Genomic DNA, 16,389 nt, shown 5'->3' with positions numbered 1-16,389 from the left:
TTCCCAAGTGGTATATCATCAAAATCTATTGTTTCATTTTATGCTTTTAACGAGGCGGCAACGAAGCTAGCAGCCTTTTCTACAAAAAGACAAAGGAGATGGATGTCCAGTCGTTTATTATGTTCATGAAGAGGGTCAGCTTATGGAGAAACACGTCAAAGAAGCTATCGATAGGTTGAGCGACACAGCATCCAAAGCATCGCAAGGTATTCGTATCATATTTAAAACTGTTCTTCAGTTTCAAAGAAAATTTAATAGGGAATGTCAACTTGTCTTCTTATTTTTCCTGAGTATTTCAGATTCAAAGTTTCTTATCGATTACTTTTAGCTGCTAAGTTTGGATTTGATAAGAGTGTAACTTCTGTGTAAGTATTTTTTGTCTTTTTGTCACATTGAAAGGCGTTTCAGCAATATTTTTTTGTTTCAGCGAAATTTTTTTCATCTTTTAATTCAGGTTGTTGTAAGTTTGTGCGAGTTTAAGTTGAATTTAACTTGATTTCTTACTCTAGGCTTCGGCAGAGGCCCCTCCCAGCGGCACCCCTAATCACGCCATCACGCAAAAGAATTTCTCCATCACGCATCACGAAAATCGCTAAAATTTGTCATCACGCAACAAATAGCGAAAAATAGCCCAAATCACGCATCACGCCTCAAAGTTTTGCCCTATCACGCATCACGCCAAAATCTTGATCACGCCATCACGCCAAAAAAGAATCTCTAATCACGCCATCACGCAAGAAAGAAGTTTCAATCACGCCATCACGCAAACCGTTGGGGGGCCTCTCAGCAGTTCGTTAAAATTTCTTATTTTTTCAGACTATTTTCAGCCTCAAGGAGGCCCCCCCCAGCGGTAAGTCTGATCACGCTATCACGCAATTTTTTTCTTCAATCACGATCACGAAAATCAGCAAAAAAATTGGCTTATCACGCATCCCTTTCAAAAAAGTCCAAATCACGCATCACGGCTCAAAAATCTTTCAAACCACGATCACGTTCTGACCTCTGATCACGCAATCACGAAGAAAAAATTCCCAAATCACATAATCACGTAATCACGCTGGGAAAAAGTCCCAATCACGCCATCACGAAAAACCGCTGGGGGCCTCCTCAAGTTCCCTATAAACGTGTTCCTTTAAGAAAAACGCTTACATGCATCTATATTACATAAAAGTCTTCATACAAAAGTGGAAAGAGGAAAATTGAATTTGAAATTCTCTTCTACAAAGCAGTTGCTTGATTTTCATCAAATTTTTTTGCCACGTTTACACTTGTAATCTTTCGTTTACTACAATAATACAGACCGTTTGCATTTAACAAAAAATTCAAATGATTGAAACAACGAAAACTTCCCAAACTAATCCCCTACACCCTTGTGCGTGAAGCTAGGGGGCAATCAGTACCAAAAGGTAGATGTTAGTTCTAACCCACTCTCTTTCAAGCAGTTTGAAGATTGATTGGTGCGTGAAGTAAACAATTTAAAGGTTTTATTTTTTACATAAGTGTTCCCGTTTCTTATCAGACAAACATTTCATATTGGGACAGTGTCTCTCTATTGTTATATTATGCTTATATATGCAAAAATGTTTTTCTTTCCTCTTTCTGACAAATCTTGCTCCACACCCACCTCAACTCAATGTGAAAAAGCTTTGTATATGTATGCAAACGTTACCACTCTTATTTAAACACAAAATCTTTAATGTTTATTCATTTTTTATTTATCAATTTTTAGTGGATGCAGAAATGTACAAGTTGAAAACTTGGGTTGATAAAAAGAAGCATGAGACGATTATTGAAAAAAAACGACAAAAAGCAAAAGCGAGAACAAAAGCCTACGGCGGGGCTGGTAAGCCTAAAATTTCTACAATCTCTTTTTGACTCTTTGAACATTTTGCAGATATACTTTTTTAGTAAGGAGCTCAGAAATAATTTCCAATATTCAAAAATCTGCAGCAAATCGTTGTGCTTTTTTCAACCTAATTTCTACTTTCCTCTTCCTTTAGCTGCTTGTACGGCCTCGGGGATTTTAGCCTGGTTAGTATGTCCAATTGCATATGCAGTAGCTGTTGATGTTACCGAAGGGAAAAGCATCAAAGAAATCGAGGTACTGTTTGGCGATGCTGTTAGAAACATGGAAAGAATGCGAAACGAGATTAAATTAATTGGTGATAAGACGAAGGTTATTGTGTCCAAAGTCAGTGAAAACAAAGAATCAATGATTTCTATTCGTTCCCAATTGGACAAAACGAACCGAGGAGGTCGAATGGTTGTCAAGAGGTTCAAGCAAAGTTATCTCGCTCGCTTCAAAAAATCGCTATACGATTTGTACGAGAAATGCAAAAAATACCTGGAATCACGTAATGAATCAACGGATCCTGCACTAATGTACTTCCCAGTTTTCTCAAAGGTAACGAATCGAGTGGGAATTGAACCCACGACCTCTCACTTGCCGTGCCGCTCTCACAACTGCGCTATCGGTTCGTTGCTATTACACCTGGAATCACAGAAATGAACTTTTTTGTTTCAATACGATCAAATAACAGAATAAATAAACACAAACACAAACAAAAGATCATTCTTAAAAACATTTAAGCCCGCAAATTAAAATTTCAGTCTGAACCTAGATTTATTGATTTTACTTAAAACTCTTATAGACAAAAGTTTCTCATGCTATAATGCTACCTTAAGGGAAGAAATTTTCGCGAGAAGAAATTTTCGCGGAATTTAATTTCGCGAATCAGAGTTTAAAAATGGCAAATTTCGCGGAATTTAATTTCGCGAATGAGCTGATTTCAAAAGTTTCACGGAATTTAATTTCGCGATTGAGAAGAAGTTATCAACTTAGATTAACTTTTAAGCATCACGGAGTTGTTTATATTTGTTTATATTTGATAAAAAATACACGTTATAATGCTTAAAAATCAATTGTGTCCATCTTTTTTGGTAATACCTGGTCAAAAACAACAAAATAAAAGAAGAAGAAAAAAAATCGAATTTCGCGGAATTTAATTTCGCGATTTAACAATTTTGGTGTGTTTCGCGGAATTTAATTCGCGAATTACGCCCAAATTCGCGAAATTAAATTCCGCGAAAATTTCTTCCGCGAAAATTTCTTCTCGCGAAAATTTCTTCCCTTAAGGAAGAGCTACAGTTGAAAGTTGAACATCATGGAACAAATGCTACGTTTCTGGATCTTGATAGGGGGGGTTTGTACTTTTACGGTGTGACGGGAATGGCCCTTTTTTAGCACGGTATTACGGGATTTGACGAAAAAAGAGACGGGAAAACGGTATTTTAAAATCAGACGGTGACGGTATTTAGGTAAATTTTTGCCCTGTGCAAGCCGGTGTGACGGTGCTATTATTTTTCCAATTTTCGGGATTTCGGGATTCAGCAAAAATTTTGACGGGAAAACGGTATTTCAAACCCCTACAAACCCCCCCCCTTGATATAAGCATTGAAAATAACATCTTTCGCTAAAAAATGTTTTATATTTTTAGTTTCATAAAGAAATATATTAAAAGTTTCGTGATGAAACACTGAAAAGTCCTGGAAAGTTGTTACGAAACAATGAAATTTTGTGATGAAACTAAAAATTTCATGTGACAAAACTAAAAACTTTGTGACGAAAGTAAAAATATTGTGATGAAACTATTTTATGTGACAAAACTGAAAATTTTGTGACGAAACTAAAAATATTGTGATGAAACTAAACATTCCGTGATAAAATAATGAAATTTTGTGACGAAACAGTGACAATCTCAGGACCATCATAATGTGTACATGTTTTACTTAGCTTTTTAAACTTTATATCTATTTGTTTATGGTTTTTTTCCTTTTTTGGCATTAAATTCTCATTTCTTGACAGAATGTTGGATTGGGTGATCTATATTTAGAATAATTCAAAAAAATAGAAAATAACTGTAAAATTATAAAAAATATTAGTCCCTTTTTATGTTGCTTTTTTTTTTATTTAGTATTTTCAACACTTGCTTTCCTTGAGGTCAGATCTCTGATCTTCACCATATATATCTCTGAAATCTGTGGCTCGATTGTTTTTGATATTTTTTTTACAACTTTTTGGTCACGTGTTCATCAAGATCGTGTTATTGTTTAGGAGGGCCATCGAATTGGTTACAAATCTTAAATGGTTTTTGGAAAAAGACGAACTAGTAATATATACCCAGCTGGCCATCTAACGCTCAAAACGTTCATATGTTACATTAGATGAACGTTAAAACAACGTTGTGTGAGAGCTGGGATCGATATTTGATCAATTTCAAACTAATACAAAACCTAAACTTGGACAAAAATTAAAGTTGAACAAAAATCCGGGGGGGGGTACTTAGGCAAAAATGGGTGCTGGGTATGTGACGACGGTAAGGATCGGTTTTTTCACCTTTAACCCTATTATTATCAGGCTTTTTCGGATTTTGTATTCTCAAGGGGGGGTGTTTTCCACCAGCCTTGCATAACTTTTGATCTAGAAAAGATATGGACTTGAAATTTGGCAGAAATGTTCTCTACCATAAAAGGAGTTCATAGAAAAAAATTTGAGTTGATGACGTCATCATAAAGGTGATGACGTCATCACAAAGTTTCACAATTATCACTGACCAATGAAAAAGTACTATTCAATAAAATAGCAATTGAAGTTGAACGAATGGAGATTTTTCAATTCTGTTTTGAATTTCTAAAAGCCAAAATAAATATCTTTAACATATTTGCCGGTTTTTAACATACTAATAAAATTAACGTTTAAAATCCATGCAGAAAATGAGTAAATTTTTTCAAAAAACGATGACGTCATTTTTGATGACGTCAGCAGTTTATGAAAATTTTTAAAATATTTTTTAAAATTTATTATTGATACCTAAAACCTGTCAAAATTTGAAGTCAGTTGAATGCCTAGATCAAAAGTTATGCTAAAATTAAGATTTTGGGATTTTACAGGGTTTTAGCTGGATTTTATGATATGCCTGCACAAAAAAGTCATAAAACCTGATCTGGTCGGTATATAATTGTAAAATTTGGTATACATGCTGCTAATATGATTATATTAAAAGTCAAAAACTTTCAGAGTGTTAAAATTTTTTTTCAGTGAGCTATTAGCCAAAGAGTGTCAGCCTGGTGCAAAACACCCCCCCCTGATAAAAATAGGGTTAAAAGTCTCTCTAAGGGTCGCAAAAATCAATTCAAGATTTCTAGGAAATATTTTTGATTCAGAGTGGAAAAATTGAAGAAAAGTCTCTCTAAGGGTAGGGAATTTTTCAAATTTCGAAGAAATTTTTCAAAAAAGTCTCTCTAAGGGACACTTTTTCAGCAAAAATCAGTCTCTCTAAGGGTCGGTTCTTGGAGGTCCCATCCGGACATACCCCTCATCTGCCAACCCTAGTACCCCCTCCCCGGGAGAAAAATGTACTTTGAAGACTTTTATCTGATGAACAGTAGTAACAAAATCATGTTCATAAGCTAAATCAAAACACCCCTATGTCAGAGACCCAATGGGACCTCATCCCCACTGGAAAATTTGGCAAAAACTTTGGTCCCCAGTTGGAAAATACCCTGAAATTTCAACCCCACTGGGAAAGTTACTTTGATATCATCCCCACTCGAAAATCAATGTCTAAGAATTTCACTCCAAAACCATTCCCATTGTATTATTTAACCTTGGAATAATAAAGTTTCTATCCCCTTTGGGATTTCAATAGGGATTTTTATCCCCACTGAAGAAAAATGTTTCACCGGGACTGTGAGACAGGGGTGTATTAAAAGATATCTGGTTTTCACAAATTAAATTAAGTAGATCTCAATTGCAGCAGAAAGAAAGTTTTTGTCAAAGGTTTTTTAGTAAACATTGGGAGTTTGGATCACGAGATTTAAAGTTCGGTTACGTTTTCGAGAGATTGTTTATCCACCATGGCTATCGAGCAAGGTGGAGGATGTTTTCCCCACTAAGAATCTATACTGGATTGATAAGTAAATTTTATTCCGATTTGCACGTATCTTTACATTATAAGTTCTTTTAATGATTTCCATATCGTTCTTCTAAACACCACTGACGTATTGTCTAACCCACGGTAAATATTTGTTGAAGGGTGTATACGCTGTGTAATATTTACAATAAGTGTACACATAACTTGCAACTCCATCCAACACCCATCGACCATCAGAACCTGGTGGAAAATAAAGCAAACATTTAACTGAAGCGTCCAAACAATCAATGGTTAAGGGCTTAAAAAGAAAAAGAACCTTAAAAAGACGTTAAAGGAATGGTTCGGTAAAAATTTGACTCCTCATTTTTTAATTTTATTGGTTTTAATGAATCAGGGATACTTGATTTGACTAGAAGAATGATTTTTATTTAATGGAGTTAAATTCTTTTGTTTACAGAAAGCCCCTTTTTAAAAAGCAATTTTGTGTATGTGACGTCACGGAGGCTGTTCAGAGAAAATTGAGAAAAAAGAGAAACGCAAAAGTGTACATTTTTCATACGAGATTGAGTTAGTTTTATCTCAATTTTATAGTTAGTTTGGACTGTTTTCCAAGTGAAGTTGATGTATGTATTTACTTTTCTTCCCACCATACACCCCCTTCTCACAGACCCATTGGGACCCCTTCCCACTGGTAAAATTGGCCAGAATATCGTCCCCAGTGGAAAATCATCTCTCAATTTTTGTCCACACTGAAGATAATCATAAAGAATTCTTTGAGATAATCAAATAAACCATATCAATCCTGCGGCACAATGTTATGGTATTTTTCCAATTCCCACTGAATTTTCTGACTTGAAAACAAAAGAATTAAAATCCCCAGCCATAAAAACTATGGAAATATCAATCCTCATCGAGTTTAAGTCAGTTATTTTTCCATCCCCACTGGTTGAAAAATCCCATCGTGTGAGAAGGGGGTGTCACCATGCCTTGGAGCAGTGAACTGTACTAACAACTCACGTGCCAAAGAGTGAAAGTATCTTTATACAAGCTACCTAAGGACGAAACACTCAAGAGAAGGTGGTTGCAAAATACAAAGCGAAAAAAAAAACACCAAAAGTTGTTTTTTTTTAGCACAAACTCATCCTAGGACTTTCATCGCATAGACTACTGAAGGAAGACGCTATCCCAAACTTGTTCGATTAAAGACAAACAACCAACTAAAAGAAAGTCGAATGAAAGGAGGGCACAATAAAAGGCTAAACGTGTCAGGTCCCTGAAGGACCCATCCAACATCATCAATTAGTACAAAGCTTTTAGTGTCAATTCAATAGATAGTAAACCCAAACGGAATCGATGATACGGAAACTTGGGATGTTACACGTTTTTTTTTTATTAGAACGTCTTAATTTTAGCTGAGGCTGGATGTGCCTATTTTCTCATCAATTTTCAGCCTGAAATGTTCTTATTGACGTTCTTGAAATCGATTTGCTTAAAATCTAATAAAACCTTTGAATGTCGATATTGGGTTAAAAATCGAGTAAATTTGCTATTATTTTTAGATGAGAGGAATAATTACGGTAATAATTGCACAAAATTCCTTAAGAAATCTAAAGATTTTTAAGCGAATTTCGCCAAACTATTCGATTCTCAGGCTGGACATGTTCTTATAATGTTCTTAAATTTTTGCCAAATTTCAGCCTAAATGTTCTTACAAACTGGGTTCTAATAAAAAAAACAACGTGTAATCCAATGCAAACTGGAAAATGAACTTATTAATGCACTGCACTAACGAATGAATTGACAGACCCATCAATCAAAAAAATGATTCGCCCTAGTTTTTTTTCACCTTCCTTTATCCTTCAGGGTCACTGCACGACGTACTTCGCGTCTTTGAAAGCACACATGATGTCATGATAGGAGAACTCAGCGATTGTTTTTTCTCAATCTTTTGAAAACCCACCATGAACACTGCCTGTACGCTGCGGCGTATCTTAGGGATCTATTCGACGGTATCTCTTCCAAATGATCTCCTTTTGTCTCGTGAAGGCCAGTCAGCACATTCTCCTCAAAATGTCCTCATCAAGGCACATTTTTGGGAATTGTTGCCTATCAATAATACACTGAAAATCTCCCTGATCAAATTTTTCATTGAAACAATCAATTTCTCTTGTCTCGATTTGGCAGCACTCAGACTCGCACCAATCTAAACTCCCACTTCTACCTTTAGAACAAGTTTCATAGTCACCTTTGTCTTCGGATGAAGAAGTGTCACTCTCGCTTGTACTCAATAATTCTCGTTCAGGCTCATAGAGACAGGGATTAAATATCTTCAGCTTGTTAATGAGGGGTCCATATCTCTCTTGCTTACTCCATTCTCTCTCTCTCACTCAGAATCTGCTTTATTTCCATTGATATCATATTCTTCTTAGCTTGAATATATCGCTTTTCGAGTCAGAATACATTTACCAAAGTATTCAAAAATATTATAGTACAAATTTATCATAATTAACCCCTCTTTACTTCAGTTTCTAGCAGAAATAACCACTTTTCTTCCCAGAAAAATATTTATAAAGGCCCCATTACACCTAAGAATAAGGGGGAAGAATATATCTCTGCAGCTGTTACGATTCGTAAATTCTTGTTCTAGATACACGTAAAAATATTCAAAAATGGAAAATCTCAGAGTTTTTCCAAATTTGCCATCTGTTAATTTTTGTAAATTCTGCCGTAAAATTACACGAAAGAATGTAAAAATTTTATCAGATTAATTTTATTGCAAAAGGCAAAACGGAAGTTCTTTAATTCGATATTTTTCCCTTTTTTCGAAACCCCCCCAACTTTCGAGAGGGAAAATCCTTTGTAAAGTTTGTTTGCACAGTCTACACAATAGCCAAAATTCCACACTAATCCCCACTTTCAATAGGCTGCTATTGTTGAATATTCTTCATAATTTTCCATTCCTTTGGACACCTCCAAAGGAATAGAAAATTATGAAATTAATTAAACAATAGAAACTGAGATTAGGGAGATAATTTTTCAGCGAATTCTTTATACTATTCTTTCAACTGATTACACAGGAGAATTTAATAAAATTGCTCACAAGTGTCAGGTGTGCAGTAAATTTCACATTATTCTTCCTTTATATTCTTAGGTGTAATGGGGCCTTAATTCACTTCAGTAAACACAGCTACAGCTTTTAACAGCCTCTGTGACGTAAGCAAAAGGTCTTGTTTAAAAGGCATACAAAAGTGAGTGGCGTTTTAAAGGAAACGAATAATCAATTAGTTTAAAAGTTTATATCTATGTGTGTCTTTTTAAAAGGAGAATCCGATAGGACAGATAATATAAAAAAATGAATTTTTTACCGAACCATTCCTTTAATAAAATGTTAAGGCCCCATTACACCTAAGAATATAAAGGAAGAATAATGTGAAATTTACTGCACACCTGACACTTGTGAGCAATTTTATTAAATTCTCCTGTGTAATCAGTTGAAAGAATAGTATAAAGAATTCGCTGAAAAATTATCTCCCTAATCTCAGTTTCTATTGTTTAATTAATTTCATAATTTTCTATTCCTTTGGAGGTGTCCAAAGGAATGGAAAATTATGAAGAATATTCAACAATAGCAGCCTATTGAAAGTGGGGATTAGTGTGGAATTTTGGCTATTGTGTAGACTGTGCAAACAAACTTTACAAAGGATTTTCCCTCTCGAAAGTTGGGGGGGTTTCGAAAAAAGGGAAAAATATCGAATTAAAGAACTTCCGTTTTGCCTTTTGCAATAAAATTAATCTGATAAAATTTTTACATTCTTTCGTGTAATTTTACGGCAGAATTTACAAAAATTAACAGATGGCAAATTTGGAAAAACTCTGAGATTTTCCATTTTTGAATATTTTTACGTGTATCTAGAACAAGAATTTACGAATCGTAACAGCTGCAGAGATATATTCTTCCCCCTTATTCTTAGGTGTAATGGGGCCTTTATACTTCCTTTTTTACAAAAAATTTAACCTTTTTATTGCAAATCTTTTTTGAATTGTCTGTACGGAAAATTAGGATGGAAATTGGTCAAAAGCCACTTTTTCCAATTTCTTGAGACAAAAAAAAAGATCGAATTAGAGAGCGTCAAATGTAGTTCGATAAAAGATCTACACTATATACACTATCTAAAGTAAAAGCTTTTTCCAAATTTTTTTTCTTCGCCGTAAATAAGGTCCTCAAAGTTGAAAAACTATTCTTTGGGAATATCTTCATTTTCTTAATTTCAGATTAGCCCTTAGTAAAGGTGTAACTCTAACTTTGAGCCTAACTGATCCGAACCCCAACGGATCAAGACAAAATTTCTCCAATATTTCTCAAAAACGAAAAAAAACTCACCCGTAAAAAGAAGTCAGTACCATATCAGGCCTGCATCAAACATCACTTACCTTGGCAGACTAACGGACCACCAGAATCTCCACGGCAAGCATTTGGTTGTTGGGAACCATCCGGACGTGGATCGAATCCGTTTCCAACACAGACATGTTCTTGACTGTTTAGACATTTTTGGCTTGGAACAACTGGTAGTCGCGTTTGTTGGAGAATGGCTGGTGAAATCCCTGGGTGGGTTGTCGTTCCCCAACCTTTAAAATTATTCAATGGTAAATTTCTTATTTCTCAAATTTCCGCTCCTGTTCCGTCATAAAAGAACTTGCACAACAAAGAAATTACAAAAATGTAACCTATTCTCCGAACGAACGATGGAAAACACTTGTTGATAGAGTAAAAGCTTGAGGTATTGCGCATGTATGAGAGGGGAATTTCTTATTCTGAACGACTTTCTTCTGGCCAAAGGAGTCCCAGGAAAGACTTTTGAAGCATGCGTTTAGTTTTTGAGACATGGAGGTTCTTATCTTAAATGATTAATCCCTTTCAAGACTGTCAACGTCGTTTTACTAACCTGCAAGGTAGCATTGTTTTCCGGTTGGTGGATAAACGCCAACTTGAGGTACGCACGCAAGACGTACGCGACTGTTCAATTGAGCAGGTGTTTTCAATTCCAAAAGAGCGATATCTGCATTCAGGTTATATCTACTGTATCTTGGATGCATGATGATTCATTTGACTTGGATTCGTTGTTTAGAGGTTTCATCATAGTTTTTGTTGTGAACTCTAAGGTTTGACGGTAATCCTGTCTGGTGATTGGCCTTCAGTACAATGACTGGCTGTTAATACCTAAAATAATCATCAATCAAATATCAACCTTGATTCGTATTACAGTTGACGCTCTCTAATTCAACGTTCTACTGTGTATACCGAGTTTATCGTTCTACATCTGCAATTTGAGCTTTACTAATATGGTGATAGACTCTCTACATTCACCCATACAACGTTTTACTATACACACCCCTGTATCAGTGGACTGGTCAGATTGTCCCCGGTCGATAACCCGATGTAAAAATCGAGTGAAGAACAATGGAAATCTCAACCCCGGTGGATATTTCTCATTTCAAAGTCAGCCCGGTGAACTTTTAAGACCCAATGGGTTACTGAGACAGGGGTGTCTATTCGATACGCTCCATTAATTGAAAGTCGCAATCAAGAATTATTAAATATTTCCCGTTTTCCAAAAGGGAAGTACTTGTTAAAACAGGCTTTCTCCTCCGTAATAATAATAATTTCCCGTGTCAAAACGCCTTCCGTACGCCCTGACTGACGCCCGTTTTAAATTTCACAGGGAAAAATGCATCCAGTGAAGTATCAGTAATGTATCATGATTCAAGTCTACTGATAAACTATACATATAATATATGTTACAAATTCCTTACGGATTCTCAAGCCCGGTTATAATAAAACTATTACATGTTAGTAGCAGACCCGACTGGCAATTGTTAGGGAGCGTCTCCAAATGTTGTTTCAATTTTTTCGTTTCAAATTGTTTCATGAAACGATTTAAAACGAAGTTCAAACGAAGTTCAAACGAAGCTCAAACGAAATGCATAATTAGTTCTAATTTAGAGATAATTATCTAAAATTATCTCTGAGTTTTTTCTATTCCTTTCATTTCGTTTAGACAAACTTCTCACTTAAAAATTTGTGAAACGGATAGGATAGGGAGGGAGTTCATGTTTAATTTCACATATGCACGCTTTTTTAGGAATATATCTTAATGACTGAACTTTATTTTCGACAGAATGTTTTGGTTGAAGATCAATCCAGATTGAAGTCTGCTTTCGTATTTTATGATGTAGACTTTTTCAGAAATATGTTTTTCTTACTGTTTGGGGCTATCAGCTAACAGGGATATAATTAGTGCAACAATTTTAACAGGTCTTAAAGGTGTTACCGACTCAATTTGTAATTAATTACCAACTCAGTTGTAATTAATTACGGTATTCCCATATGAATTATATTGAAGTAATTTGCAAAGTGTTTCGGGTTGTTATGTCGGAAAGTACCTTCGCAGCCTTATACCATAATTTTTATTTTTTATCAGAAACAGGTTTAAAAGAATTCTTAAATCGAGGGTAAAAGATATTAGAAAACTTGTCAAGCTTGAAAGCAAGAAACTTCAGAAACTGAATCCCTTTAAACATCGAAAAAAATATTACACATTTGAGGAAGTAAGAACTATCTATTGTTGTAGTAACAAAATGAGACTATTGCTAAAAAATTCTAAAAAGTTTTGGATGACATGAAATCCAGAGAAAAAATTTATTTCGTTTCACCATTCGTTTCAATATATTATCTTTTTTTCAGTTCAATTATCTTCTTTTCTTAAGTAATTAAAGTTAATCAGACATCATTATCTGAATATATTCGAAACGAAGTCGAAACGAGGTCGAAACGAAAGCTAAACGAAACATAAACGAAGCACATAAACGAAGCTTTCGTTTCATTTTCGTTTAAAAATGAAACAATATTTGGAGACGCTCCCTTATGTAGCAGGTTGAAACAGTTTGTTTTCAAGTTAAATCTTTAAAATAAATCAAACTGTGTGGGTTTCTTTACTTCCAAACAACCTACCAATAGTTTTGGAACACTCCATAATAAAGGAAGATGGCTGTTCTTGTGGATTGACTTTCTGGTTACCCCATATAAAACACGATGTGACATGAAAGTGGAAGTGAAGAGACATGATTTGTTGTTTTTTGTTTGATTTCTTGACTCGTATATCTCATGGCAAATGGGATAGCAAATGACTTTTCATGTATTGCTTGGCTCTACATATGATACCTCTGACTTTGAACTTCTCCAGAATGTTGAAAAAAGCATTTTATGAGATAAGTTTCGATTGTAATTTTAAAGGAAATTTTTAATCGACAGATTTGACTTGGCGCGTCAGTTTTGTTTGGTTGATAAATCTTTAGCTTCACCATTACCGTGGGATGATTTTCAATAAACTTTTGTTGTTATACACAGTCACTCTACACATGATGACTCCAGCCATGATTGGTATCAGACAGTCAGAATGTTTGAAAAAAATCATTTTACGAGAATTGTTGATAGAAATTATATTGACTTATTTTTACAATTTTGGTGGTGTGGGTTTTGTTGGTTGATAATGTTTACACTGTGGGATCCTGTTAGGGTATATTGATTGTTGTTTGTTGGAAGACACCGTTTAACAGTCTCGCCATCTCCACCGTAGAGGCGGGAGGTAAAAATGCTCACTTTAGTACTGTGGAAGGTTAGAGAAATGTAAACATTGCCATTTTTTTCCTTCCTTTAAAGAGAATGTTTTAGATGTTTGAACATGATATTAATGACAATTTTATGTATCTCTCCTGAAAATTTCACAAAAATTCACCAAGAGGAAAAGAAGTTATGGTGAAAAGGAGTTCTTTACCTACCATTTCTCTGCTGGGTTTTCTTATGAGAACTGGCTGTTTACCTATGATTTTTTACGTGGGAGAGTGAAGTTTCTCGTGGTTGCCAAAATCAAAACAATAGAAAATTGTTCATACGCGTGCGCAGCCGACACTGTTAAAAAGTGTACATTGATTACCAAAAAAAAGAGAACCTTTTTTTGACAAATACTTTATTTTTTTCATGAACCGTGTGGATGGTTGACATCTTTCTCTAGTCTTGTAAACCATTGCAGTGTCTGTTTTCAAATCTTGATTTCTCTATACCTACTGAACTAAGTAGACCTAAATTATGCATGGCTGTATCATTGTTTTTATGCTGGAGTACATAATTATTCAATATGGCTGCCTCTTTTAAAAAAGGTCTTTTGTTTAAAGCTATTTAAATGCTTTAAAACTTTGAGCAACATTTTTTTCTTTGTTGCTATTAAAGATAGATTTTTACTTTGTCGTAATGTAAATTTATTGTAAAGTTTTAGTTTTTGAGTTTAGTTCATCTGCAGTAGTATTTTTTCAGTAATCCTTAAATCCTGTGAATAAAGTAACATCTAACCAGACTTATTGCCCTTATTATATTCAAATTTGTATTTTTTTTAGGACTGATAAGTACATAGGTATTTTTAAACACCAAAACAAAGCAAACAACATGCCAGTTCTTTCTGGACAAATATATATGTATACTTTATTATGTGTGCTTTTTTATATATGTCAATAATGACCTTCATTTTTAAGGAAATATTTAGTCGCAATTTTGCGATTCTTGTTAAATAGAAATCCTAGAATATTATATATCTTAACTTTTCATCATCAGAAAGAAGAAAAGCTAACTTAAATTTTGGGCTATCATACTTTAAATTTACTTCATGTGCTCCAAAGTTGTGAAGAAATTCAATGTCACTAAAATTTACTAGCTAGCGTCAATACCTAATGGACATTAAATAAAATTTATCTATACTTTTTCTCAAAAATGACTTTAATTCGATAGATAATTTTTTCGAATTTTCTTTATAACCAGTTTCGAATACGTGAAACAAATTTAAAGTATGATAGCGCAAAGTTCAAGTCCTTCAAATTGTGAAAAGTTTGGATTTATAAAAATCTTAAGTTTTCTCGAAGATTAACTTCAAACTTTTCTGAAACGCCTAGTAGAATGAAATATTTTCGGAGGCATCATCTGTCAGATCATCATAAGTTTTGACAAAAAAATAAAGTTAATATTGAGAATGTAGGTAAAATTCTAAATATGATGTACTAGTAGAGGGCATTTTGTAAAATCGCTCGACTGTTTTGTTAGAAGCACTTGTTATACCTTTTCGGAAAGCTAAGGGGTAGGGGAATCGAAATTACTATGTTTCCGATTTTTTTTCGGACACTTTGGTGTGATTTTCGGACAAATATGACGGTCTCAGGCAAAAATCATAGGGTTAAAAATTAATGAAAATTTTAGCTCGAGAAAACGGAGACCTGTTGTATATTTTTGGAAAGCTCTCAAAAAATTAAGATTAGAGATATATTGCAAGTATAGGTGATTTCAGTACCTAACTCCAGATATTGAGCTATAAAAGCGCAAAAACTGGACAAAATAGCTATGTTTCTGGCTGAAAAACACGGTTTTCAAGGGTTAATATCTCGAGTTAGGTACAGAAATCACCTATACTTGCAATATATCTCTAATCTTAATTTTTTGAGAGCTTTCCAAAAATATACAACAGGTCTCCGTTTTCTCGAGCTAAAATTTTCATTAATTTTTAACCCTATGATTTTTGCCTGAGACCGTCATATTTGTCCGAAAATCACACCAAAGTGTCCGAAAAAAAATTGGAAACATAGTAATTTCGATTCCCCTACCCCTTAGCTTTCCAAAAATGTATAACAAGTGCTTCTAACAAAACAGTCAAGCGATTCCAAAAAATCGAACAAAATCCCCCCTACTATACCATAATCTAGAAAGAAACCCACCCGATCAATGTGTATAAAGCACATATCATTTTTCTGTTAACCTTCACGAATTCAAACTGATAAAATAATCCTGTGTCACAGACTCTAGCCATCCTGAAAATTGTGGCAAAAATTTCGTCCTCGTTGAGACAACACCCTTCAATTTCAGTCCCAATGGGAAAATGACCTTGTTTCATTCCCGTTTGAAAATCAATAGAAAAAATTACACTCCTAATCTATCCCAATTATTTTCTCAGCCTAGGAACAACCGATTTTCTATCCCAATCGGGATTTTGATAGAACATTCAGCGTAGTAATTTTGTAGGATATATCTATATTTTAGGCCAGGATGTAAAGCAATTACCCAGTTTGAAGTGATTAGACTTCAACCACAAAAATGCCATCCACTAGTGGTTTGAAGCGACGCAATCTACGGCCATGCTCCTGGCTTCGCATCTTCGCCATTCACGATACTACTTTGAAGAACAGTGGATCACCCACATTTTGATTAAAAAAGTTCAATAAATCAAAGTTTAGAATCATGTTGGCATTTCTGGGTATTTAGCGTTTTGCTGAATTTAAAGTTCAGGCGAGCATGACATTTTCGGTATTTCTTCTTTATCTAATTGAATAATTTGATTTTGGAGAGGTTCCTTGCTACATTTAT

The 16,389-nt window shown here is 34.6% G+C and overlaps 1 protein-coding gene across 1 annotated transcript; it reads right to left on the bottom strand.

The window, feature by feature from the left end:
- Nucleotides 1-6,045: 6,045 nt before the first annotated feature.
- LOC136808705 (chymotrypsin-like elastase family member 2A) lies at nt 6,046-16,114 on the bottom strand. Its single transcript, XM_067065247.1, has 4 exons — nt 16,087-16,114; nt 10,877-11,151; nt 10,365-10,559; nt 6,046-6,173 (listed from the first exon to the last, which is right to left on the bottom strand). Exons 2-4 carry the CDS (start codon nt 11,025-11,027, stop codon nt 6,046-6,048), a joined length of 474 nt encoding a protein of 157 aa, XP_066921348.1. The 5' UTR covers nt 11,028-11,151; nt 16,087-16,114.
- Between the last annotated feature and the right edge of the window lie 275 nt (nt 16,115-16,389).

The sequence above is a fragment of the Clytia hemisphaerica genome, unplaced genomic scaffold, assembly GCF_902728285.1.
Source record: "Clytia hemisphaerica strain Z4C2 unplaced genomic scaffold, Clytia hemisphaerica genome assembly, whole genome shotgun sequence".
Classification (NCBI taxonomy): domain Eukaryota; kingdom Metazoa; phylum Cnidaria; class Hydrozoa; order Leptothecata; family Clytiidae; genus Clytia; species Clytia hemisphaerica.
The sequence above is the reverse complement of the archived record's forward strand: the minus strand, read 5'-3'. Positions and strand labels throughout refer to the sequence as shown.